We start from the raw sequence: 26,219 nt of genomic DNA, 5'->3' as shown, positions 1-26,219 counted from the left end.
AAGGATACTAGGAAATATGATTTAAACAGAGGCTTGCAGAGTGCTCATTTGGCCGGATTCTTCTGCTTTTTTCTTCTGCCTTTGCCTAGTCAATATGCCTGGACTCTCGTGCTGGAGGATGAGAGACATGTGGCTCAGAACCAAGTAGCCCTACTGGTCTCAGCCAATACACTCACCTAAGAGCCAGGCACCCCAGACATGCGGCCACGCCCAGCCAAGAAGGTGAGAAACTTTCAGCTGGTCTGCACATTCAGGAATAAAATCCAAGCTTATTTTTTGAAGCCACTGCATTTTGGAGATGTTTGTTAGGCAGCACTGCTTTGGTAGTAGACAGTGGATAGCATACAAATAATGGCAGCCCTGTCCCCGAGGAGCAGAGCTAAGGCAGTGGTGGCAAACCCGTGTTGTGTGTGCTGCAGTGGCACAGAGCTCTATCGACACATAAACCAAGTTGCTCCAGCTGCTACACATCAGATAACAGTTGTTTTTGCTAAACTAAAACCTCAGCATTCAGGAATAGTGTCTGTATTGGCTCTGGGCAATAAATAAGTGGGTTTTGGGTTGCAGTTTGAGCACTCGATCTCTAAAAAGTTCACCATCACTGATCTAAGGGAGCTGTGAGACCACATAGGATGTCTCCTGAGGACTCTGGTAATAGTGGTAACCAGTGAAAAGAGGGCGACTCCAAAACTTCTACCATGACAGAAGGAGTCTGTATTGTATCAGTGAGATTCAGCATAGCTAAGTAAAGATGAGCACATGCTCTAGAGTCAGACTCCTGGCTTCAAAACCCAGACCCATTAATGAGCTCCGTGTCCTTGGGAAGTTCCTTCATCTCCTCAGTTTTCTCACTTGTAAAACAGAGAAGGTAATAAAACATACCTACCTTGTAAAGTTGTTATGAGGATTAATAGTTTTTAAAATAGGCATTAACATTTTAAAATGACAAATAAAAATTGTGTATATTTATGGCATACAACATCGTGTTCTGAAATGTGCCTACATTTGAAAATGGCTAAGTTGAGCTAATTGACATGCATTTCTTCACAAACCCATCCTCCCAACCTAGAAGAACACTTAGAAGCTTCGTGCAACAGACTGCTATTAACTGTAGTCATCGCATTGTAAAGTGGATCTTAGGAACTTATTCCTCCTCATTGAATTTTTGTATCCTTTAACCAACATCTCCCTGATTCCCTACACAAGCCACCAGTATCCGCCACTCTGCCTTGTTCCTATGGGGTCTTCTTTGGATAGCTTCCACTGTAAATAGAATCATACAATATTTGTGTTTCTGTGCATAGCTTATTTCTCTTAGCTGACATCCTCCGTGTTGTCACTAGTGATGGGATGCCCTTGGTAAGGACCAAATCATGTTCCTTTGGGGATATGCACCTCTGTGTCTTTATCCTTTATCCACTGATGGACATTTGGTTTGAACTTGTATCTTGGGCATCATTAATAAAGCCTCAGTGTACACAGAAATGGAGGCATCTCTTTGACTCCCTTGTTTCTTTTAGATTTATACCCAGTAGTGAGATTGATGTATCATATGGTGGTTCTATCTTCAATTTTTAATGGAATCCACACTGACTTCCATGAAGTTTGGACGAATTTACTTTCCTGTTAACATTGTTTCAGGATTCCCTTTTCTCCAATTTTTAAATTCTTTCTTTCTTTTTATTTTCTATTATTATTATTATTGGTGGTGGTAATGGGGATCGAACCCAGGTCCTCTGCTAAGCTACATCCCCAAGTCCTTTCTATTTTTAATTTTGAAATATAGTCTTGTTAAGTTGCTGAATTCCCTTGATTGGACTTGCACTTGGGCTTTTCCTGCCTCAGTCTCCCAGGGTGCTGGAATGATAGGTGTGTACCACCACTCCCAAATCTTTTTTTCAACATTATTTCACTGTTTGCTATTCTTTGAAATTCGGTAGTAGCCATTCTAAAGTGTGAAATTATCTATCTTTATAGTTTTGGTTTGCATTTCCTGATGACTGATGATACTGAACACCCTATCCTATGTTGTCTGTAAGTTCTCTCTAGAGAAATATCTGTGCAGACTCTTTACCTGTTTTTTGAAGTGAGTTGTTTTATTGCTATTGAGATGTTTGAGTTTGTTATATATTTGAAGCATTAATTTTTTATCATATTATAATTTGTAATATTTCCTGCTATTCTGTAGATTATCTGCTCACTCTGTTGGTTGATTTCTTTGCTGTGCAAGACTTGTTAGTTTGGGGCTGGGGATTTAGCTCAGCGGCATAAGCGCCTGCCTTGCAAGCAGGCAGTCATGAGTTCGATCCCTGGTACCAATAAAAATGAAAAAGACAAAAAAAAAAAAAAGACTTGTTAGTTCGATGAAATCCCATTTGTTTGTTTTTGCTTTTGTTGTCTGTCTTTGGAATCTTAGCAAAAAAATCATCACCAAAGCAATATCATGGGACTTTCTCCCTATTTTCTTCTACTAGTTTTACAGTTTTCTTTCTGTATTTAAATGTTTGATCAATTTTGAATGGAGTTTTGTGCATGATACAAGATTAGGGTCTAATCTTGCATATGGATAGCCTGTTTTCCCAATATCATTTACTGAAGAGAGAGTCTTTTCTCCATTGTGTGTCCCTGGTATCTTTGTCAAAAATCAGGTGCTCTTAGTGCAATTAGAATAGCTCATTGCAATCCCTTGGTAAGTATTTGTTAAATAAATAAATAAACAAACAAACAAATAAATAAATAAATATTATGTGGCCTCGCTGAGACACACAGGTTAGAAGAGCGCAGGGGGTGGGTAGATTGTGTCTGTCTTTGTAGGAAGGATCCATTTGTATCCTGGAAGGGCTGTTTTTCATTTCATAGAATCAAATATTGGCTTCCAAAGAGCTAAAGAAGCATACTCAGCTCTCAAAAATCAGCTACTAATAATCTGGAAAAAATATCTTTTCCTTTTGAAAACTCACTCCATGGAATGAATGTCTTGTACTTAGTTAATGCCTCTTAATAGATTTTGGGGCAAGGGTTAATGTGAGATTTCAAGAAGGGCAGGAGGAATGATGTCACCTGTTGTTTTAAAAATACTTCTGTTCTAAATTACTAAAATGCAAGTTTTGGTGCATATAAAGGAAATCCTCAACTACTTGCAAAACTTCACTGAGAATGTTTCTTTTTCTGAACACTTTTCAAAATCATGCTTTTATATTATTATTATTTTGTTGTTGTTGTTGTTGTTGTTTACAGTACTTGAACCCAGGGCCTCCTGTAAGCTTGGAAAGTGTTCTACCACTGAGCTGTAATCCCAGGACTATTTTTAAAATTTAATTTTGAGATAAGGTCTTGCTAATTTGTCTAGGCTTCCCATGAATTTGCAATCCCCCTGTCTCAGCCTCCCAGATGGGTGGTATTATAGCCGTGCATCACTACACCTGGCTATCATATTATTTTTAAATGAAGCACACAGATCAAATACTTGTGGTCCTGTTATAGCAAGGAAGGTAGAAGGAGGGAGTAGGGTATGTGTGAATGTGTACACATGTGTGTGTACATGTGTGTTTACACTGGCATATGTGTGCACAAGATCTACTGTGGTTAATAAGAGTCTGCATATCTCATGGAGAAAAATGAAAAAGGCATTGTGGTTTGGATCAGACCCTCACCTCTTCCTCCAACCATTCTTTTCCTTCTCCATCCCTCCTCTCCTCCACAGTATACATAAGTCACTAATCAGAGCCTTTCAGAACACAGAAGTTAAAGAGACTTGAACTTTGTAAAACTGAAAGAACAAAACCATCTCCATCCATCCAAAGAAGAGGAAATAGAGTGGTCCCTGTGTAGAATTTAATCAGGTCTTCATAAGCCACAACATCAAAGCTGTACAGGCAATATATGTTGTCAAGGAATTTACTGTTGCTGGCAGCCTGGAGCAGGACCACACCCTCAGTGTAGGAGTTGACAATTGATTGGTGAAAACTACTTGCAGAGAGCCATCCTTAAAGAACAAGAAAGACATGAAAACCCAGCAGTGACACTAGCAACTGGGAGTTAACTTATATCATGGACCTCTGGAAAGTTATATTTGATGTACAGTTTTACAATAAGACCTTCTGTTCCATTCTTTATGACTGTGTTAAAAACTACCCACACACAGGGACTTTGAAGAACCACCATTTGATGACTCTCTGGATTCTGCGGTCAGGAATTTGGATGGGACTTGGAGGAAACAGGTATTTTTGTCCCACACTGTCTGGAACTAAAATGGAGAACCCAAAGGCAGGAGCTGAGTCCAAAACTGAGGACTGGAATCTTCTGAGACTCTTCAGTTTTCACACTCACAGGGGATTCAAAGACTGGGACAGTGAATTAGTTTTATCTACTGCTGTGTAACAAATGATCACAAACTTACCAGTTAAGAGCAGCACACATGGAAGACCTTGCAATTTTTGTGAGCCAATAGTCTGCTCATGAGTTCCAGTCCAGGGCTGGTGTTTTGCTGAAGACAGCTGGTGAAGGCTCTATGTCTAAGCTCACTTGCATGGTTGTCCATGCAAGGATCCAGTTCCCACTGGGTTGTTGGGCTGAGGTTGAATTCCCTGGTTGACTGCTGGCCAGAGGCTGCCCTCAGACCCCTGCCATATGGGACTCCCATACACATCAACTTGGTGTGTATGGGAGGTGTTACAATAGCATGTAATATCTTTATAGGTGTACATCCCACCATCTTCTCAGTGTTCCACTAATGGAGGAGCAAGTTAGAGTCTCATCCTCACTCAGGAGGAAGGGATTTGTGGGAGGGCATGAACCGCAGAGGCCATGTTGGCATTTGTTTGTCCTCCCTGCCTCTCAGAGGCGCTACATAAAGTCTGTCAGTACACTTTACCTTCCTCATGACACAGCTGCTTCATGAAAGTCAGGTTTCCTAGAGGATAGCTCAAAGTTCCAAGCACAAACATTCCGGTGCGTACTGTAAAAGCCAGATTATCTTTCACACTCAATCCAGGAAGCCACTGCACTCCACTTCCACAGTGGTCTTTTTGTGGAAACAGTCACAAATTTACCCAAATGGGATAGGAGGAGAGTTAGACTCCACCTCAGGAAAAGACGGCCAAGGCCCCACTGCAGAAGAGCACCCAGGAGGGGAGATGTCATTGCGACCACCTGTGGGCTACACCTACCTGTGACATCAGATGCCTCAGATGTCCCCGTTCTATGTGGGTGGGGTGGAGACTAAAGCAATGTGACAGGAAAGGAAGCATGGCCTGCTAAAGTGATCATATCATTCATTATCTGCAGCGAAGGGGCAATCACACTAGGACAACAGGCATAAACTGGAACTGCCTAGGGTAAACTAGATTGCCTGCATGCCCCAGACCTGCCGCCAGCTCCTAGGATCCTGCATGGAGGCGGTGTCACATTGTCAGAAGCTCCTGTCTGGGAGCTCCAGGAGTGTCTAGCAGTGTGAAGCACAGTGACCTTCGCCACAGTGGGGCTAAAGCTCTCCAAAGGAGCCCATTATGATAAGGAGCATGCAGTCAGGAAGGGGACCCAGAAAGACACAAGACAAGTCACTGTTCAGTTCTAAGGGACAAAATCCTTACCCAACTGCATTAAAAAACAAAACAAACAAAATATTTATTGACTCACATGACTAAGAATTCAAGCAAAATATAGTTTCAGGCCTGACTGTATTTAAGGGTTTTTAATCTTATCAAGACTATTTCTTCCTATGTTGCCTCTGTATTAGGTATATTCAGCCAAGCTTTTTTCTTGAGCTATCTTTTGGCTTGTGTAGACTTTATATCTTCTCAGTAATCTTAGTGGAAAACCCTCCTTTCAGCCTCATTGGTTTGGCCTGTCACACAAACCTTGAATCAATTTGGGGTCAAGGGGATGGAATATACCGATTGACCAGGGCTGGGTGATTGGTTGATGGCTTAGGGGTAGAATAACTCCACCCAGAGCATGCTATAGAGTATGTTCTTTAAGAAAAATTGAGATACAAGCCAGGTGTGGTGGTCTGTGCCCATAATCCAAACACTTCAGGAAACTGAGGCCAGGAGATTACAACTTAATCCATGCCCAGGCAATTAGTGATTTAGCAAGATTCTTGTGTTAAAATTAAAAAATAACATTTTTAAAGGGCCGGGATGTAGATCAGTGAGAAGGCCCAGAGTTAAATCCCCAGTACTTCAAAAAATGAAAAAGATTCTGTAACTAAAGTGAGAAGAAATGGAGAACAGAGAACACATGCTTTACCCATCCTTGTTCCCAGTAAACTAAAGGAGAGGAGCCTTGGGGTGGAATGAAGAAATAGGCCTTGAGATTATAACTCGCAAAGCTAGAGCCATCCAGTTCTATCATTTCTCATGACAGCTCTATGAAGTCAGTCAAATTGGTTGGCTCCTTACTCTTTGACAGATACAGAAATTTTAGCAGATTGGCAGAGGAAGAAGGCACTTGTAATTGTTATCTGTCACCACAGTGATGCTGTATAACAAACTGCCCCAGATATCAGTCACACAAAACAGTGAGCATTTATTTAGCTCACAAGTCTGCATGCTAGAAATTGAATCTGGAAGACCCTATGGTCTCCTCCAAGTACTCATACCCTCTGGGGGTGACTGGTTGTTGGCTGGGTGCTCACACGTCTGGTGAGAAGCTGGAGTAACTGATATTTTGTCTTTCTTCTCTATTCTTCTAGAGGCTGACTGTGGGTGTATACTCATGTCAAAGTCATGCTTGCAGGAGAACTGCATATTCTCCTTCATAAGCACTTTTCAAAGCTCCGTTGGTGTGACATTTTCTAAACCTCTGGCCAAAACAAGTCACATGACTATGCTCCAGGAATGGAGAAACACTCCATCTTTTTAGTAACAAGAATTGCAAGGTCAGTGGCGAAGAGGGATAGATTCAAGGAAGAACAGAGCAGGAGGGCCTTTAATGCCATCAATTTTCCATAGAACAAATGGAGAGGGTAACTCCTCTTGATTCTCTGAGTTTGCTAATTATAGATATATGGATTTTGTTTCTCAATAAACTCTGGATAAAATTCATAAAAGATTAATCATCATTCTGCCTTTATTAAAGCTGGTTTTAATTTTTTTCTTCTGTGGCTACTATATACAATACTGTGATATGGTGGTGGGTCACTGAAAGATTTAAAAAAAGGTTTAACACATGGTTCATAAGGGAAAAACCCAAGCATCCATTATTGGATGAATAGAGAAACAACATGTGGTATGTCCATAAAATGGAATTTTGTTGTCTTAAGAATAGTTGTAATTCTTATATAGCATGAATGAATCTCAAAGATAGCTTGCTGGTAAAATAAGTCAGACACAAAATAATAAACGTGGTATGATTCCATTTGTGTGGGTTATCTAGAATAGTCTAATGCACTGTCAGAAAATGGAATGGCAATATCAGGAAGGGCTGTGTCTTAGTCATTTTCTTGTCCCTGGGACACCTACCAGACATCTGTAACTTAAAGGGATTTATTTTGGTTCATAATTCTGTGGTTGGCTAGCTCCAAGGTAGAAAATGCCATCAAAGGGGTGTAGGGAAGGACAAGCTGCCGGCATCACGGTAGCCAGGAAGCAGGGAGCTAAGGGAGGAGCCAGGGAGGGAGATCACCCTTCCAGGTGAGTCCAGTGTCCCTCTACTTCTGACCAACCCCCACTTTCTAACATCGAGACAGCTGTCGTGTTCCATAATCAGATCACTTTCCATAGCCTTACCTTTGTGAGCTGGACGTTTGGGGGGACACTCTCGATCCACACCCCAACAGCTGGTAGGAAGTAATGAGGACTCAGTATTTAATAGGTACCAAGTTTCAGTTTGAGATGATACAAAAACTCTAGTGCTGAATTGTAATGATGGTTGCATAACGTGAATGTACTTAATATTACTGACCTGTACACCTAAAATGGTAAATTTTATGTTATATATATTTTATCACAATTTAGCAAATGAAGTTCCTTCTTTTGATGCCATAGTGAAGGTTTGAGTTGAGCTACCAGTTAATCAGCCAATATATTTCTTCTGCTAACTTAATTTATGTAATGGGCTATGCTAGCCATATAGAAATCATTTGTTTGGTCCCTTACCTCAGCGACCTCCATATTAAGCTGGGGAAAGACTGTTAAAATAGTGAGGATAGCAAGGCCTGATGGGTTTAAGATAATAATTCAAGACAAGATGGTAACCATGGCAAGGGATGTGCTAGTGTGTAATGCAGACTGTGAAAGTGGGGGCTGTTAAAAATGCAGATATCCAAGTCTCACCCGGCTCAGACTCACTTGGGAGTGGGTAGAATCTTGGAAACTTGTACTTTCAAAGCTCTTAGGTTCCAGGGTCGAAGGTGAATGCCTGTAATCCTGGTGATGTAGGAAGCTGAGGCAGAAACATCACAAGTTTGAGATCAGCCTGGGTGACTTAGAGACTCCTTGTCTCAAAATATAAAGGACTGGGCTTGTGGCTTGATGGTGGTGTGGCTCTGGGTTCAGTCCCCAGTACCAGGAAACAACAATAAAAAACTCCTAGGTGACTGAGATGGCCAGGTGGGACTAGAGAATCCCTCTCAATTACATAAAACAAAATTAATTTTAGAAGTTGAAAAAACCTGCAAAGAATTGCATATTATTGGTAACATCACAATTGCAAAAATGAAAAAAAATTTACTTGCTAGAAACAATTGACAAAGATGAACAGTGTACACAGTAAATATTGTTATTGACTAAAAGTTGATGGAAAATCCAAAATCTGTACAACAAAATTGAGACACAAAAGTTAACCAGCAAAAACTGGACCTAGTAGAAATAATGGCCACAAAAACCTTCTTGTTGTTAGGAAAAAAGTCACCAAATTTTGATATGGGCAAACCATTAATCAATGAATGAAAAAATTTTTTATTATTGCCAGGCATGGTGGCACTTGTTTGAAACTTCAGCACTCTGCGAAGCTGAGACAGGAGGACAGCAAGTTCAAGTTCAGCCTTGGCAATTTAGAGACCTAAAGAGAGCCTGTTTCAAAATTAAAAAAAAAAAAAATTTAAGGGGCCAAGAATGTAGCACAGTGTGAAGGCCCTGGATTCAGTCCCCCAAAGAAGAAAGAAAAATTAAAGGAAGGAAGAAAGCAAGGAAAGTAGAAAGAAAAACATTTTCTCAAACATGCACCAAAGCCTTCAGTGTGATGAAAATAATTTCAATGTAGGCTTCTACATTTCATTTTTATTTATTTTATTTTATTTTTATTGTAAAGAAGATAAAACCAAGGAAAATAAAACAGAATAAAATCAGTCCAAATAAACCAGAACAAGTGATCCAGGACTTCCAAACCTTATGAAGTCAACAATAGTTACCACAATGCCTTTGTTGTCTTCAAAATAGCTGCAGATACTTTCAGACATACTAAAAATCGAACAGAATAGACTAGAAACAAAACAGTGAATGGAGTAAAGGACATCAAAACAAGCCAGTAGTAGATACATAATGGCTTCCATAATGTGTCTTGCTATCTTTTAAATAGCTGCTAGTGCCATCGGAATTACTGATTTTCAGGCGGGGATCTTGTCCTTGTAGGTCAAATATTTCACATATTTTACTTGCCTTAACTTTTTATTTTGAAATAATTTCAAAGTTATAGAAGTGTTGCAAGAATAATACAAAGAACTCTTGCATAACATTTATTTAAATTCACTAATTGCTAACATGTAGTGACATATTGTTTTATCATTCATATAGATGAAGGAAAGAGGGATTATATGTAGGTGCACACACACATATGCACATACAGTAATACCTTGGTTCATGAACGCTTTTGTCTGCAAACGATTTGCAAACAAAAGTGACAAAATTTTGTTTCTCTTCACAAACTCTGTATCAGATGAAAAGCACAAATGCAGCTATCTAACCCTGAACTGTAAAACAAATTAAGTTTGTAAATTGAGGTACCACTGTATATATGTGTACATACTTATTTTGTCTTTTCTCTGAACCATTTGTGAATTTCATTGGAAAGTACGAATGTTCTAAGAGCAGGAACATCATCTTACACAACGTGAAAACAACTATTGATTTAAAAATTTAACACAGATGTATCTTTTTCAAAAGGGAAAAGGACCAAAGAATGAAAGGAGGGAGTGTGAGAGGAGAGGAAGGGGATGAAAAAAGAAATAAGATGTGTTGTGTGCATGTACCAACTCCCTGTGATGAATGGAATCATTATTTACTGCACACAAGTCCTAATAAAAATCTTAAAATTTAACTCAAGAGGCTGGGGAAAGGCTGGGGAAATAGCTCAGTGGCACAGTGCCTGCCTGGCAAGTGTTAAGTCCTAAGTCTGATTCCTGGTATCCCCTCAAATTAATTCAAATACATACTATTACTCAATATTCTTTTTTATTATCACCCAAGAGTCTATCATGTATAATCAAATTTCACCAATTGTCCCCTAAGTATTCTTTGTATCATTTTCCCCCACTCTAATCTATGAGTCAAAAGCAACAACAAAAAGGTGATGTAGGTTCACTGTAGCATCCAGGATCATGTAATTGTCCTGTGTATTTACTTAATACATTTCGATGGGAAGCAGCTTTCAGACTTTCATAATGTACTTTGTGAAGGCTACAAGCCAGTTATTTTGTAGTCTGTCCCTCCTTCTGGGTTTATCTGACATTCATTATGGTTAGATTTGGGTTACACACTTCCGGCAGGAATTCCATGTGAGTGCTGTCCATTCTGGGTTCATCCCAGCAAGGGGCAGATGCTGTTGGTCTACCCGGTCACTGGAGAAAGAACCATGCCGTTGTCCCTTTCTATGCCTGCTCTCCTCATCTGGACAGAACTGAGGAGCCCAACTGGGTGAGATTAGGGTTGAGGTATCATTTGTGACATGCTCCACCCCTGGAAAGTTTTGCAGATAAATCCACTGAGATATTGCTATAATTAGCATCATTATTGCTAATGTCTAGGATTCTCACTATGTGCTGGCATTCAGTATTTTTTCTAATTCTCATACAAAATATGCTCACATGTTATTAGTCCCATTTAACAGATATGAAAACCCAGGCTTGGAGACAATGATGTCATATGCTGAGGATTAAAAAACTCACTCAGTCGTAGAAGACATTGCTTTTGCCAAGTCCTTGCCCTTCAACACTCCACACTTCACCGCCTCCAGTTTCATATTAAAAGTATCTTCTACCAAAGTCCTTTTACTACCTTTGAGCCAAGCTCCCAGGCAGTTTGGGACCCAAAGGTCTCTTCTGGGGCAGCTCCATCTCTCAACTCCTTCTGCTATAACACAAGCTTGACATCTGTCTGTCACCTCAGAATTCTCGACCCAATTTTCCTAAATGTCATCAGCTTCTAGGAAGCAGAAAGGCAGCTTTAGAATGTGTCCAAGTGTCAGGTCCCCAGTAGCTTCATGTCCCTGACCTCAGGGAGTCTGCACATCCTCTCTGAGGGCATGGTATCTCTCTCTTTCCATCAGGTGTGGCTCTGAGGCTCTGTGCATTATGGGATCCTGTCTCCCTTGGCCCCACATGATCTGCTTTGGTGTCACCTGATTGGCCAATCACGTTCCCTCTCCTGAGAGCTTGGATTGGTGCCCAGAGAAACCAATCAGCACCTGTTGGTACTAGGAGGCCTGTGGGTGGCCATTTTGACTGTATGCCCAGAGAGGCAGAGACTACATGTATTGGGTGTGGGAGTGATGAGAAAGAATGAGAGAAAGAATTCAGGACCAGATGTCAAGAGACCTGCGGTCCAGAGTGGTGGAAAGAAATAGCCTAGTTTCTGTAACTTTTCTGGTTCCTGCTTTGAACTTCTTGAGGGCTTTATTTCATTTCCTGCCCTTGGGTATCAAGATCTACTCCCTAGTTTAACAAAATAATATTTTAATTTTATTTATTTATTTTCTTTTTTTTAAAGTATAATTTGTTTCTACAGTTAACAACTAAAAGGGGCCTGATAAAATGATACATGTCTCAGAGACAGAAACTAAGGCCTGGACATTAAGCCAGGAGTTGAGCTCACAGCTGACAGAAGGCAGGGGTAGGAATTCCACTGACTGACCACGGACTGCTCTGTCCTAGGTGCTTTCTAGAAACTTCACAAGTGCCTCTCAGGCAGGCAACATGGCAGCACCATTGTACAAACAAGTGAACAGGAGTGAGGAGAAGCTGTCTACCTGAGATCTTGCAGGTAAGGTCCAGTGCCAAGCTTGAGGGAGGAGGACCCGTGAGCTGGGCTCTTAACTGTGACATTTGCAAGTGTTTGGGGGACAGTAGGCTGGGCACAGAAATAGCAGAAGTTTCCAGAATTTGATCATTCAGGTATGACAAGTGGAGCTATAGACCCTCAAAACACAGGAGAGCCTTTGTAGGTCTGTACCGGACCACAAATTCACCAACATGAGTTTTGGTCTATCAGTGGTCACTTGGTCATGCTAAATCCTGGAAGCTGTTTTATCTCTGAGCATGTCTTGCCTCCTGAGCTCCTACAAAACATACTGGCTGCCTGCACACCTTCCCCCGCCCCATCCAGAGCTCTTCTAGTGTTTGTCAGTGTCTTCCCCTCACAGTCGTTTATGTGACATGGATTGGGGTCTCTTAATGCTGGTCTTGGCATTACTGTTCTCTGCAAATGAAGGGCTAAGATAAGACCACAGTGTATCCGATGGGACCACAGCCACCTTGCACAGTACCTAGGCACTTTCTTGAGCAGGTCCTCAGGACACTCTGAAAGTTTCACACGACTTCTGCTTGTTAAGAATCCACCCTTAGTTAATGCCCTAAACAGGGATCGATCAGCTCTGTGATTGCTCCCTTTTGCTGTGGTTTGGGTAATGTGTGGCTTGCTTTATTTGTTTTGAGTTAGGGTCTATGTTGTGCAGGTTGGCCATAAATTCCCAGTGATTCTCCTGCCTCAGTCTCCCAATTTCTGGGATTACAGGTATGTGCCAACATACCCAGGTACTTGACTTCATTTATAAATTGAATTTTGTCAGAAAGATGTCAAGCTGAGCTGTTATCCCTTTAGCATACCCTCCTGGGCTCACCTGGAACACAGTGAAGAAGGGACATATTCTCTAGGGCTGGGTCCCATGGGGAAAGCGCCTTTCCATGGTGGTGCTGAAAGCTTCAGACTCTGTCCAGGTGTGTTAATAGAACGCCTAGAACCATCGTGGTGAGGATTTAGAGAGCTTGCCATTATTCCTGGAGGAGAAGGCTGAGAAGGACCATGAGACTTTGCAGGCCAGAAATCTCTGGTAGGCTACAGCTAATTCTAGGTTGGGGGGGAGGGGTCACTGAACCCTTTTGAGAAATTGGTGGAAATCAAAGATTTCCTTTCCCAGAATGTACATGTAGATATGTTTGCCTAGGGGCAGTTAATGAATCCTTAAACTTAACCAAGAACCTAACAAAGGATCCTAAGAATCCCTGCTGTAGAAAGACATTGCCATCTAATTAAGAGCCTGAGAGGAAGTAGGCTTCTAGTCACCCTCCAGCCGGGTGTCATTCCTACTGGCTTGGCCTAGGCAGAGGAAGGGGCCTGGTCTCGAGGTAGGTGCTAGAAAACTGTCATTCAAGGATGGAGCCAGAGAGACATTGAACCTGGGGCAGCTCTCCAGGCACCAAAGCCTCCAGCCACCTGGTGCATGACAGGCTGGCATGCTGGGGGCTACCTGGCAGCTCATATGCCCAGGGCTCCCAGGAGCCCAAGTCTGCCAGACTCTGCAGGCTTCTGGCTCCCTCATTGCCTAAACCCCATCAGCCTTGGCAGGGGATGCCAAACCTCTGCCAGGGACACGCTTGCCAGGCTGGTGGGAAGAGAAATGGCCACTTTTTAATTTTAATTTATCTTCATCTTTTGGGGGTTTGGAGGAAGTAGTCACAGGATTCTTTTAACTTCTTGTGTGTGTGCCTGTGTTTGCTAGGAAGGGTGAGACTTATGTTAATTCATTCCTCCTATGGAGGGCCAAATGCCCACATATGGACTCTTCAGGGAAAGTGGGTATGTAGTTAAAAAATAATAACTTTGGGGAGGTTGTAGGGGAAAAATTCTATAACCATTCCTGTCTCATGTTGACCCAATTCTTTAAAAATTAAATTTAAAAATAATGTTTTTTAAGATGTGGGCAGAGAAAAGACATTTATCTACTCTGAATTTCCAATGCTTGTATTTTTAAAAGTATCCTTACTGTTTCCTCTTAGAAGTAAAGAAAGATTTTTATTCACCTGTCATCTTATTGATGAGCAATTCTTCAACTGTTTATTCCAAAAATCAATCAGTTGAGCAAGATGCAGAAAAGATTCAGTAATCCTTGCCTCACTACAGGGCAGGCCTTTGCACTTTCAATTGAAAAAAAGAAAAAGAAAAAGAAAATCTGCTTTGGACATAAGACTGAGGAGAATAGAAAAAAATTCTTATAATCCTTTCTAAGTCAAATGGAGGCAAATTAATTTTAATTTGAGGCAAATTCCTCAAATTAAAACTGTTATTTCTTTAGAATGTTGGAGAGAAATGTCCTCTTTCGCCTTTTAGCTCTCATAGAATGAGTTTCTCAATTTTTTTTTTTTTCTGTTTCACAGATCTGGGGGCCATGGGAGGAGAGGCTGATCCTTCTTCACCTTTTTAAATGTAAAAACAAAAAACCAAAAAAACGCGTGTGTTTTAAAATTTGGCAGGGGTGGGTAGAAATAGTAGTTCACTAGCACCGCACATAAAAGCACCTCCCTGCGTATTTAAAAAATCGGGGTGTGTATGTATGGGGGGGTTGACTAGAGAGAACCCCTTACCCTTCTTGTCTGACATGGGGCCTCTTCTGCAAAGTTTTATTTCCCAGGAATTTGGTAGGGATGGCAGGGACACTAGGAATATTCCCAAGTAAGACTTCTGATGCCTCCAGAAGGCCCGCTTTGCAAAACTTTTTATTTTAAACACCAATCTGATGTTTTTTTGGGGGGTGAGTAGGGGGTAAGGAGTTTTCATTAACCCTTTGTGTTCTGCCAACTGCGGGCTCCCTAAACTTTTTTCCCAACCAGAAAATGACATTTCTGAGGGGCCACAGGACCCGAGGAGGGCAGTGGGGAGCCTGGGGGCAGGTGTGGGGGCGCGGGAAAGTTTGGGGGGCGGGCAGTGGCGCGCCCCGGGCAGCTGGCTTTGTGTGCGGCGCCGGAGGCCGAGGCCGAGGCCGGGGCTCGTGGGCCGTGCGGCGAGGCCGGCCGGGGGCGGCGGGGCGCGAGGGGCGGCGGCCGCCCCGCGAGGGCGGCCGGGGGCGGGGGCGGGGGCGGTGGCCGGCCGGGCCGGCCGGGGTGGGGGCGAGGACCGGCGCCCCCCACCCGCGCGCCCTGCGCCCCCGCCCCCCCGGCCGGAGCGGGGCGGGCGGAGGAGGGAGCGGCGGCGGCGGCGGCGGCAGCGGCGGCGGCGGCACTGGCATTGTGCGCGCACCAGCAGCCCGGCCCGGGAGGAGCAGGACGCGCCGGGGCCGCCTCCTCCCGCACGGACCCATGAACCAGCCGGGCGGCGCGGCGGCTCCGCAGGTACAACGGGGGCCGGGGGCAGCACCGCGCGGGGGACCCCGGGGGCCGGCCCGGGCTGCGCCACTTCAGCGCCGGCTTTGCAGGATGCAAAGTGCCCGGGCGCGTTTGCGGGCTTTTTGTGGGCGCAGACAGGAGGGTTGGGGTCCGGAGAACCCCCCCGAGCCCTGCGGGGTGTGGGGAGGGCGGGGGCGGCGAGGGGTGTCTTTCCGGGGCTCCCCACCCGGCGCCCCCTCCAGCCCCAGGCTCGGACCGGAGCCCAGAAAACAAAGCGGCGAGAGAACAGAGCAGCCATTTCAGTTTGGACAATTCACATTTTGCAAAAATGCAACCCCTTCCAGTTCTCCCCCCTCCCCCCTAAATTTGCAATTTCCCCCTGACCCTCTCAGCGATCGCAGTCCCCGGTGACCCCCTTCGGGAGAGCTTTCCCACCAGGCCCCCCATCTTTGCAACAATCTTTTTTTTTTTAGGCCATATTTCCCTTTCTCAATTTTTTTTTTCTAATTTTTCTTCAAACGGTAGTTTTTTCCCATTAAAACAACGCCACCTAGAGGATACTATTTTGTAAATAAAAAAAGAAATTAAAATTGAACAGAAATATTTTTATTTCTTATTTTTTCAAAAGTTTACTCTACAAGGCAGTAGGAGGGAAAGGGATTCTTTTTTATTTTCTTTTTGGTGGTGAACATTTCCACTTTGATCTTTGCAGAAGCATGGAGAAAATTTTTATTTCCGAAGACAAATCCAGATAGTATGTAAATAAAAATTAAGATGGAATTTGAATGAATTCAGTTCTTGAAGAGGAAAAAGCAAAAAACCTCCTAAAAGCAAAGTCAGTGTAGCCACCCAACGCATTTTAGTTTGAGGAAAAAACTAATTAGAATGAGGAAAGGACGGAAATTGTTGAGTTTAGAGAAAACTGGGAGAATTGGCTTTATGAAGCAATTAGAAATTGCACTTCATTGTAATTTGGAACTTGTTTAGCTCAGCGGGCAAAAATTGCTAATTTTACCATTTTGAAGTATTTAAAGTAATTTTGTTTCCAAGAAAGAAGGATTTAAAGAGAAAATAGACCTAAAGTGTTGGCTTTGGACACACCCAAAAATTGTAGTTTTTAAAAAAATTTTTTCATTTACATTTTACTGCATTTAAATCCTAACATTCTAAAGAAAAAACAGAAGCTGGAAAAGTTAGAGTGAAATCCTGTGTTTCTTTTTTCTGGATTTGTTGGGGTTTGTGTGTGTGGTTTTTGTTTGTTTGTTTTGATGAAATAATTAAGACTGTTTTCTGATTTTGTTTCCTGAAGGATCTAAGCATTTCTTTTCTGTTGTTGTTTTGTCCAGAAAATGTCAGGAACCTTTTTTGAGCAATATTCAGTGGAAAAAATGTAAATTCACATATTATACAAATTGAGTAGCTCACAGATTTGTATGAGAGACCGCCATTAAAATAAGATATGCATAATTAACATTATTATGAAAAAACTAACAGTGGATTCACAGAAGCCCATTTTTTATGACATGCAGCTGAATCAATTGATGAAGACAAGGATTGAGGAATCCTTGGTAAGGGAAAAAAATTTCTCTTCTCTGTCTTATTCAGTCTTCTAATTTGAAAAATGTATTATTATTTTTTAAATTCAGATTGGTTTCAGGCCTTTTGATTGTGGTGTGGGGTTGGTAATTTATTAACATTTTGTATTTTTAAAAAATTTGATTTTTCAAAGGGAGGAAAAAAAATCCATTAGCTTTGATCATTTTGGGGAATTTGTGACCCAAAAAACAGTAACAACAGCAAAAACAAATAAAAAACCATAAATTTTTCCAATTTAAGAAAAGAAGAAAGAAAGAAGAAGAAAGAGAGCAAAATTCTGATTCTTACCAGGTGAAACACTTAGTTGGAGAAATGAGTTAAACCACCAACTCAGCTGATTCTGGCAGCAAAATTTATTTTTTTTAAAGGGAAAAAAAAATCAATACAAACAAAAGCCGAATCCAAAGGTTCTTGCCTTTGGAATATGAAAGCATCTGTACAAATAGTATTTCATATGGCATTTTTGGTCTTAAAGTGAATCAAATGAAGGTGAAACAGAAAAGGAAAAAAAAAATTTTTTTTCAGAAGACAAATATTGACTGAATTGAATTGTGACAAATGGAAAAAAGGTTCTTATCCAAAAAAGAAGGTTAATTTATGATGCATTAAAATCTGGATTGAATTTGCTGTGGATTTTGAGCCAAAAAAATGTTTTGTTTTTTTTTTTTAGAAAGTTCTTATTTTTCTATCCAGAAAGAGTATATTGTATTATTTGCTGAGCGAGATTGTGTGGGACTTCCAGGAGGGAGCTCATGGTGGGTCACAGTGCTGAAAGAGGGAATGTGGACTCCTGTGACCAGCCTCTCCAGCTGGTCTTGGAAGAATTTGTGGCCCCAGTCCCTAGCCTCTCACCTTGTTTTATGGAAATTGGGTTTTTAAGGAGATACTAATTCTGTAAAATATGTTTGACAGTGGCACAGATTTGACGTTTCTCATCATTGCCATTGCATTTGGGAGGATTTCTTTCTTTTTCTTTTTCTTTTCTTTTTTTTTTTGAGTAATGAAATCCTTCAGGGCTGACTGGCCACATTCTGACATACTAGGAATGAGCTCTCTTTTTTTTTTTAAGTAGCATAATTAAAATTTTTTTTCCTTTTGAATTATTTAGGCCGATACCTAGGACAGTCAAGGAATTTATAATTTCCAAGGAGCTCTGAAGGCCTCATGAGATAGTAAGCCTGAGTTTAGCTGTGATGGAAGAGGACTGGACTGGGGATGGTGGGATAGGGTAGGGGCATCTGAGAAAAAGAACTATAGCTAACAGATTGTTTCTGGTACAAGAAACAGAAATATTGTAGCCCATGCCTTTATGTGACCTGGAATCTCTTGACATACAATTCAGATTTCTTCCAATTTTATTCTGCTGAAATTTTGTTCTGTTTATGGCTTGAAAGTAATCCATAGCTAGAAATTGAAAATCATTTCTGTTTGTGTAGACCTTTTTTTTGCCTTCCACTGAATTGGTTATTCTGATCATGTTTGTTGTAAAGGAAGTAGAAGTGCATGATGGTCCTGGTGGGGGCGGAGCTAGCTCCCTTTTGTTTCTATTGGTGCCTCTGGATTGAGATTTGACCTGGACTGTGTGTCTCTTGTGTCTTTTAGATGGAATTATGACCAACAATGAATATAAGAGCTAATTTTTATGAGCCTCTGTCTGTTCAGCACATTCTGTTATATTATAGGGCAAAAGATCTGGCAAATTGGACTTAAGGAGTGGTAATTTGATGATGGTCTGAGTTATTTTGGTGAAAGATCATTTATGCTCAGTTTCACAGTAGAAACTCTTATTACTTAATGTTTTGCTTTCCTGCCTAAAGAATTTTTTTAAAAATAAGGTTTGAAATAAGGGCCTGCTTTCTAGCTTGACTGAATCAAGCTGGGGAAAAGGGTTGACATGCTTTGAGCCCTGCACAGAGGTGAACTTGAATAGGGGCGCTTGCTTTTGTAGAAGGAGCCTGACAAGGTGGCCAGTCGATATAATGCTCACCTCTCCCTGATCCTAGAAGATAAACAATAGCTATTTGATTTGAGAAAAAATTTAAAACTCCTCCAATTTCAGAATAGTTTCTGCTGACTCCCAAATCCTTACATCCTCTCCTTGGTGGGTAATGAGAACTTCAGGATGTATATAAGCTGACTTTTCATGGCTGTATGGAAATTTCAGTCTTTTCTGTGTTCTTGAGATGCTTTGTGTTTTGAAGTGGCCTGGCTCGCAAAAAGTCTTGCTCTGTGACCTTGGGCAGATCAGTTTTTCCTGGAGAGCTGCAGAAAATATGTTTTTGTTCCTAAACTTACTACTTTGGGTTAGATCAAGAATAGTGATAAATAGGTTTCGTTTCTGAGTTTCATCTCAAGGCACTGGTTGTAGCAGCTTGGATCACTATGTTGAGGAAGATTCTGAACCCGTCACTGGACTCTTTCTTCCCTGTTCCAGAGAAAGAGGCGCAGTGATTTAACACCAGTGAAAATCTGAGTGAACCTCTGAATTAGCATACCAGGACTAGACCTCAAATCACCATCCATTGATGGTTGTGGAATCAACTTGATGAATCACAGTCAGTTTTTTTAAAAAGAGCAGAATAGGAACAGGGGGACAAAAATAAATGTAACAGAGACATAGCGTAGGGTAGAGGTAAGTATCGTTTCATGAAACTTATTTCCTCAGGTGCATGCTTATATTGTGAAATACACTTACTCTTGGGAATCGAAGTCAGTTTGAGAGGTGCTGGACCAGATGAATCACTGTGATGTGCTACAGAGGTGCTGTGTGTCATTGCTTATGTTTTCATTATCTTCAGGTTCATTATTTAGTTGACTTCCAGTGACCTCTGTGGAATGGGTCACCTGTGCCAGCCCTGGTGGAGTCCACTGCACGGAGTCCTGCTGCATGTGTGGTTGGGCACAAACTGTGGGCCTGGTAGGGCACTGGAGTGGCAAGTGCTAGGTGTGAGGTACCATCTTTGCTTGGCCCCCTCACTGGAAACGTAATTGAAGGTAGTGTAGAATCCCTGTATTGATGAAAACAGCAGTCACGATTGCTTGAATTCCTCACTTTTACTTCAAGTTGCTAGAAAAGTGTTTTCCAGAAGTTACCCCGCTGTATTTTTAGTTTTGATCAGCCTCTGTGTGAGTCTATTTTTGTGTGAACAAACTCCTTCAACAGGATCACTGTCTTGGAGTTTTCCATCTTTAAACATGTCAGACCACAGTGGTCCAATAGAAATCTAATTTAAACCACAGATTCGAGCCATGCATATAATTTAAAATTTTCTAGTAGTATATTAAAAAGGTAAAAAGAAACAGGTGACATTGATTATAGTAATAGTTGGTTTAACCCAATAAATGCACAACACTATTATTCGACATGTCATTAATAAAAAAAATTAGTATTTTTTTTTTTTTTTTTTTTTTTTTGGTGTGTGTTGCTGGCAATAGAACCCAGGGCCTTGTTTGTGCTTGCAAGGCAAGAGCTCTGTCACTGAGCCACACACCCCAGTATAAAAAAATTATTAATGTGACATTTTACGCTCCTTTTTGGGCAGAGTAACTGAAGTCTCTGAAGTCCAGTGTGCATTTTACTCTTTTGGAGCAGCTCAGTTTCTTGTGCTTAGCAGCATACGAGGCTCCTGGCTATCATATTGGGTAGTGCAGGGCCAGAGTCATGTTCTGTCTTGTAGTAGTGCTGTTGACCGCAGAGGTTTTACTACACTTTGTTAGCAGGACTTCCCATTTGAGTCTCATTCGAAGCATCTCAGCATTAGTGGTAGAAAAGCCCATCCTTTTAACCTTTCCAGGTTAAAATGGTCCACAGCTCCATTTCATTTGTCTCAAAGTGGTCTTCTTGCAAGGGTTAGGCCAGAATGCTGTAGTTGAAAATGACAAGTGGTGGCTAGAAACTCCAGGACAATGTGGCGCAACATGTGTACTGCTGAAGTTGAGAAGTGCCAGACACGGGCAGTCATTGGAGGTGTTGCCTGAAATGGGGATAAAAATACAAAAAGACAGCAGGTGGCCAGGACCAAGGTCAGAGTCCAAAGGAAGGGAGGAGCTTTGATGGCCTGTCAAAGAAAGTCATTTCCTCACCAAAGACGTGGGACCACCAGGAATTTCCTCCAGGATGGTGAGATACATAGACATTGACATTCACCCCAGTTGGCAAATGGAAAGCTGTATTTGAGTTCAGCCAGACCAGAGTTTGGATTGTACTCTCATGGTGTGATTAGCCTTGTGTCCCTCTGGGAAAGTCACTTCTGGTTTTGGAACCACAACGTCTGCATCTGGAAAATAGTGATAAAGAGGGTAAGGATTTTGACCTTAAAGGTGATTTACGATTAAAGAAAGCAGTGTGTGTGTGTGTGTGTGTGTGTGTGTGTGTGTGCGCGCGCGCGTATGTGCGTGAAAATGTCCAGCTAGGCTGAGCTCCTTACGAAGTGGTCAACAGTTGTTAATGGATTTTTTTGACCCAGTGGCCTGGGGTTCTCTCTCCATCTGGAGAGAATGAGTTCCAGCGACACTACTTTGAGTAGTCCTGGAAACTTCTTGGCCTGTCTTCAGTGGTCAGAGTTAGGCAGCAGCAGAATGTGTTTACTTTTTTTTTTCAGATACAGAGGAGACTTGTATGTCAAAGTTGTACTTAGGGCTCCCATCCCAAGGATGTTTTAGCTCAGTGGTGGTGAACGTATGACATGTGTGCTGGAGCGGGCTATTTGTATCATGCAAAACTCTAAAAGATTTACCATCACTGTTCTAGCTCCTCCAAATATTTCTGGATTTTTTTTCGAGCCTGTGGCCCGGTCTTTAAAAGAGATAAATCTTAATTATGTCAGGCTTCTGCCTGGAGTGCCCTTTCCCTTCTTCATCGCTGCCCCGTGGGTAATGAGACCCCTGGAAGTGTCAGATCCCCACCCGTTCCCAAACCCTGTGGACAAGGAGACGAGATGTGGTTGCTTGCATTTCTGTTTCTTCAGCCAACTGGTGACTTCCTTGAGGGTAGAGATCATGGGTTATTCATTTTAGGTCTGACTCAGAGCAGCAGCTCAATAAATATTTGATGATTTAATTTGATTTTTGGAAATAGCTCAGTCAGATTTGAGTCCAGTGAAGAGTGGCTGGCCAATTTGGGTTTGGCCATTTGGGCAAAACGAGTGTCTTCTTAGGGAGCCATAAACAACATTTTCTTTACAGCTGGATCTGAAGCCCTTGGCTTCCTTGGAATAATAAGGCCAAGCAAGGTCCTCAGGGAGAATTCTCCTTTAACTTGACATGTCTTGGGGAATTTTTAAAAAGTTTATCTGGTCACTTTTATCTTTGCTTTCCTCACTTACTTGGTATATAAGGTTTTAAATGAGTAGAAGATTCATCTGGATTCACATCCGGATGGCTCATTCTAGAAAGATAGGAGTGCCTGGTCATGCCCCAGGCTTGTGTGTACAGAACTGTATGTCAGGGGGCTATTTACAGAACACAGGGGCCTCTTCAGCTTGAAGTAGCTAAATGTGTGATTTGATGTTTAACCAGATCCCATCTTTGGTTGGATTCTGCTTTGCAGATGCCAAAGATCAAGGAGACTTTATAGAAAAAAAACAGAAAACATCTTTACCATATTTGCTTAATTTTTTCCTGTACATTTCACACAAAACACCATTGTTTTTAACACTTTCTGGCCCATTTCAACATGAGCATGGAATCCCACTTAAATGTAGCCCAAGAGTCTGTACTGTTCACTTTGCTGTGTTTTCACACTGCTGGAAGTGAGAATGCCCCACTACAACAGATGTGTTCTTTCAGCAGTTTTTTGCCTTTTAGATTTTTTTCTTTAAAAGCTGTTATAAAGTCTACAGTGCATCTCACAGTCTAAGGCATCTTGGAGTTGAGGAAGTAGGGTGTCCTGCTCCAGGTGGGTACACGGTACTAGGGAGGGGTGCACTGCGACCTTAGAGAGTTACAAACTCTGCTCTTCTTACCTCATTATGTCGGGCTGTGGCTTCTCCACCTGTCCAGTGTGGGTGGACTTCGCTGTGGGAAGTTTCCTGTCAGGAACTCAGACTTCACACCCCTCTCCTGTCATCTGTTTGGCTTGCTTTCATCATTTTGCTACAGCCTTCTCCTCTAAGAAGTGTAAGTAGCCTGTAGGAGAGGGGAAGCCCTGAACATGAGTGGTCCCTTTTCTACAGCTGGATGAGCTTTCTTGATGGCAGAATATCTGAAGCCACAATGAACAAGATTGAAGTTGGAGAGACAAGAATTGGCTCTCTTCTTGCTCTGCCATTGAATCATTTGTGATCTTTACTGAAGAACTTAATTTCCCTGTATCCTATTTTCCTTATGTGTAATGTGTTGATGGTAAGACTGTTACTGATGGTGATGGTGTTGGTAATAACAGGGTTGTGAGATGCATGAGAAAACTCTGTGATTGGCCGAGTGCTTTCCATTTGCAGTGTGTTGTCTGTCATCTAGTCCGAGGACAGTAAATAGGTAACATATATACTGCCATTTCCTATTCTTAAGCCTATGGCAGACATCACTAATCGATCATGGCATTCTTTTCCAGTGGTCTCAGAATGCTTCTTGGTATGATGCTACCAGTCAGTTGGGGTTAGCGGGAGACATGAAGCCAATTTGTTCTCCTGATCTGATGGTTCCTGTTACCACCCCCTCCCTCTGCACACTGTGAAACTCAGATCTGGGAAGGAAGGTGGAGTGATTTACTCAGAAACTCAGCAGAGAGGTGGAATTGGGATTAAAACCTCAGATTTCCTGACCTGTCAGCCAGTGCTTTTCCTGCTATATGTACATGCACTGTGTCAAAAGGAATTAAAGTTAATTTGGTCTTGAGAAATAGAGAATCCTGGCTCCTCCCTTCCTTGTTATAATTAGATACCCTTGGGGCTGTCATCAAAGTGGGGGCTGGCTGACCTGCTTCTCCTGCTGATGGAGTAGTGATCAGGTTTCAAAGGGGAGATGCTGGGAGTGGGGACCGAGGTGGCTGTGACTGGCAGAGATGTACCTCCCTTGCTGTACAATGGTGTAGATGATCCAGCAGAGAGGGGCAAAGCAGGCCTGGCCTTCCTGAGATGGTGACCTGGGTTCGTGGCATGTCTACTATTTCTGCCTTCTGAAGCATGCATCTTAGTTTCCGTATCTGGGAAGTGGGCTGCTAAGAGCCCTTTACAGGCCTGAATCCAGACAGCATGTTTGAAAAGGCTCTGAAACCTTATACACTGTGTCAGTTTTTATATGTGTTAATTTTTGTAATCAATAGTAATCACTGATTATTAGTGCCCTTTTGGGTAAGTTGTGTAAACTGACAGTCACAGAACTGTGCCCACAAGATTAATTGGTCTTGTGTTTTATTTATCTTTTTGCCAGCCTGTGGCTCAAGCAGTTTGGAATTCTGGGTCTTTCCACAGGGTCTGCCTTGTCCTCTTTCCTTGTCTGCAGTCCTTCTCCTGTTAAGCCCTGAGCGTGGAGGCACAGGAGCTTGGAACCCCTGACACCCCTCTGTCTGTCTGATGGGAGACAGTTCATTCTAACACCTGCCAGGCCTCCTGCAAACATCATTGAGTAAACACACTGGAAAGTGCTTCCCAAATAGCAAAGAGCTGGAAAACATGTTGGCAACAATTCCTTTTCTTAAAAAAGGCAAGGAAGGAGGCAGAGGTGAGGATGGTATTGAGTCGACAGAAAAATGATATAAATATTTTGGCTGACAAAGCAGAATGGAGTTTCATATTAGCTAAAGAGAATAAATGGAATCAGGGGATGCTCAAGTTTTCTGGAGAAAACAGGGGAAACTGCTTTCTAGTGAAGGGAGCCCCAGGCCAGGGGCCAGCCCTGGGCCTGGATGGGGGCCTAGAGAAGAATGAAACCTGCTCCCTGAGGGGTGGAAATGACCCCAGCACTGTGGTGGAACCCCTGGCCTGCAGTTCACTAAGCCAGAAGCTGTTTTGGCAGATGTGCTGTATTGTCCAAGACAGCATTCCCCAGGAGCTAGCCATGCTGCCCTGGCTTTGAGACTTACAGCACCTATTCTTACTTGCATTTGATTTTGGAAAATTGGGGGCATGAGGGTGGGATTTTTCAGTCAGGTAAATTTTGCGAAGAGAATTAGTGTTTTAATTTATTTAGGGCTCAGGGTTTAGTGAGTCAAGTGGTATTTAGGGACTTGGGATGCCCGGAGAGAACCAAGGAAGATGTTTCTTGGATGTCTGGGACGAAAAAAAAAATTTCATCACCTGGGAAAAATAACTATAAAAATTTAAGTGTGTTATGTGGGTGTTGCTTATAATGTAGGCTGGAAAAACAGAAAGTGAAACTGATCTGAAATAAAACTGAAACTGGCCTGAAATGAGGCCACAGGGAAAGGAAACTTCCCCTGGGTGCCACTAGCCTTAGGTGGAATTTGTTCTGAGACTGGTCTTCTTTTTACCTGACAAGTCTAGAGCTAAAAAGGCTCATGCAGATTATCTAAGCCTCTGTGCCCAGTGTGTTCTGGGAACCAGTTGTGGCATGTGGCTGTTGAGAAGCTGAAATGTAGCCAGTCAGTCCATGTGGGATTTTAAGGACTTTGGAGAAAAAGAACATAACAGATATCAGCTATAATTTTTAAGTATTGGAATTGAAATGGTAATGTTTCATATTGGATTAAATAAGATATATGGTTAAAATTCATTTTCACCAGTTTCTTTGTACTTTTTAAAAAAAAATAATGTAGCCCTTCGGAATGAGATTAACCATGTGGCTCATACTGTATTTCTGTTAATCTGTGCTTCTCTAAGCCAACCTGTTCCCTCTGTTGTTAAGGAAGTGGAACCCCAGAGAAGGGGAGTGGCTGGCTTTAGTGGGTTCCTGGACAGAGGGCAGGACTCAGAACCTGGCATAAGGATGAACGGTTAAAATAGAAGGGGTAATGGAAATGTGTGTGTGTGTGTGTGTGTGTGTGTGTGTGTGTGTGAGAGAGAGAGAGAGAGAGAGAGAGAGAGAGAGAGAGAGAGACAGAGACAGAGACAGAGACAGAGACAGAGACAGAGACAGACAGAAAGTGACAGAGACAGAATTTCAGGGGAAAATTTAGTTTCCCACTTTGCTTATC

General features: G+C 42.1%; 1 protein-coding gene across 12 annotated transcripts in view; it reads left to right on the top strand.

Moving 5' to 3' along the window:
• Positions 1-15,390: 15,390 nt before the first annotated feature.
• Znf618 (zinc finger protein 618) overlaps positions 15,391-26,219 on the top strand; it is a 172,549-nt gene continuing 161,720 nt past the window's right edge. For 8 of the 12 annotated variants that reach the window (XM_063260366.1, XM_063260343.1, XM_063260338.1 and 5 more), the window contains exon 1: positions 15,392-15,538. In XM_063260366.1, the coding sequence (XP_063116436.1) occupies positions 15,506-15,538 (33 nt within the window). In that variant the 5' untranslated portion in view covers positions 15,392-15,505. Of the gene's footprint in view, positions 15,539-26,219 lie in introns of all 12 variants that reach the window. The other 4 variants (XM_063260357.1, XM_063260352.1, XM_063260324.1 and 1 more) reach the window with 1 other exon arrangement.

This window comes from Cavia porcellus, unplaced genomic scaffold (genome assembly GCF_034190915.1).
Source record: "Cavia porcellus strain 051 isolate PalLab524CR breed Dunkin Hartley unplaced genomic scaffold, mCavPor4.1 scaffold_1, whole genome shotgun sequence".
NCBI classification, from domain to species: domain Eukaryota; kingdom Metazoa; phylum Chordata; class Mammalia; order Rodentia; family Caviidae; genus Cavia; species Cavia porcellus.
Note: the sequence above shows the minus strand (reverse complement) of the source record. Positions and strands in the feature narration are given on the sequence as shown.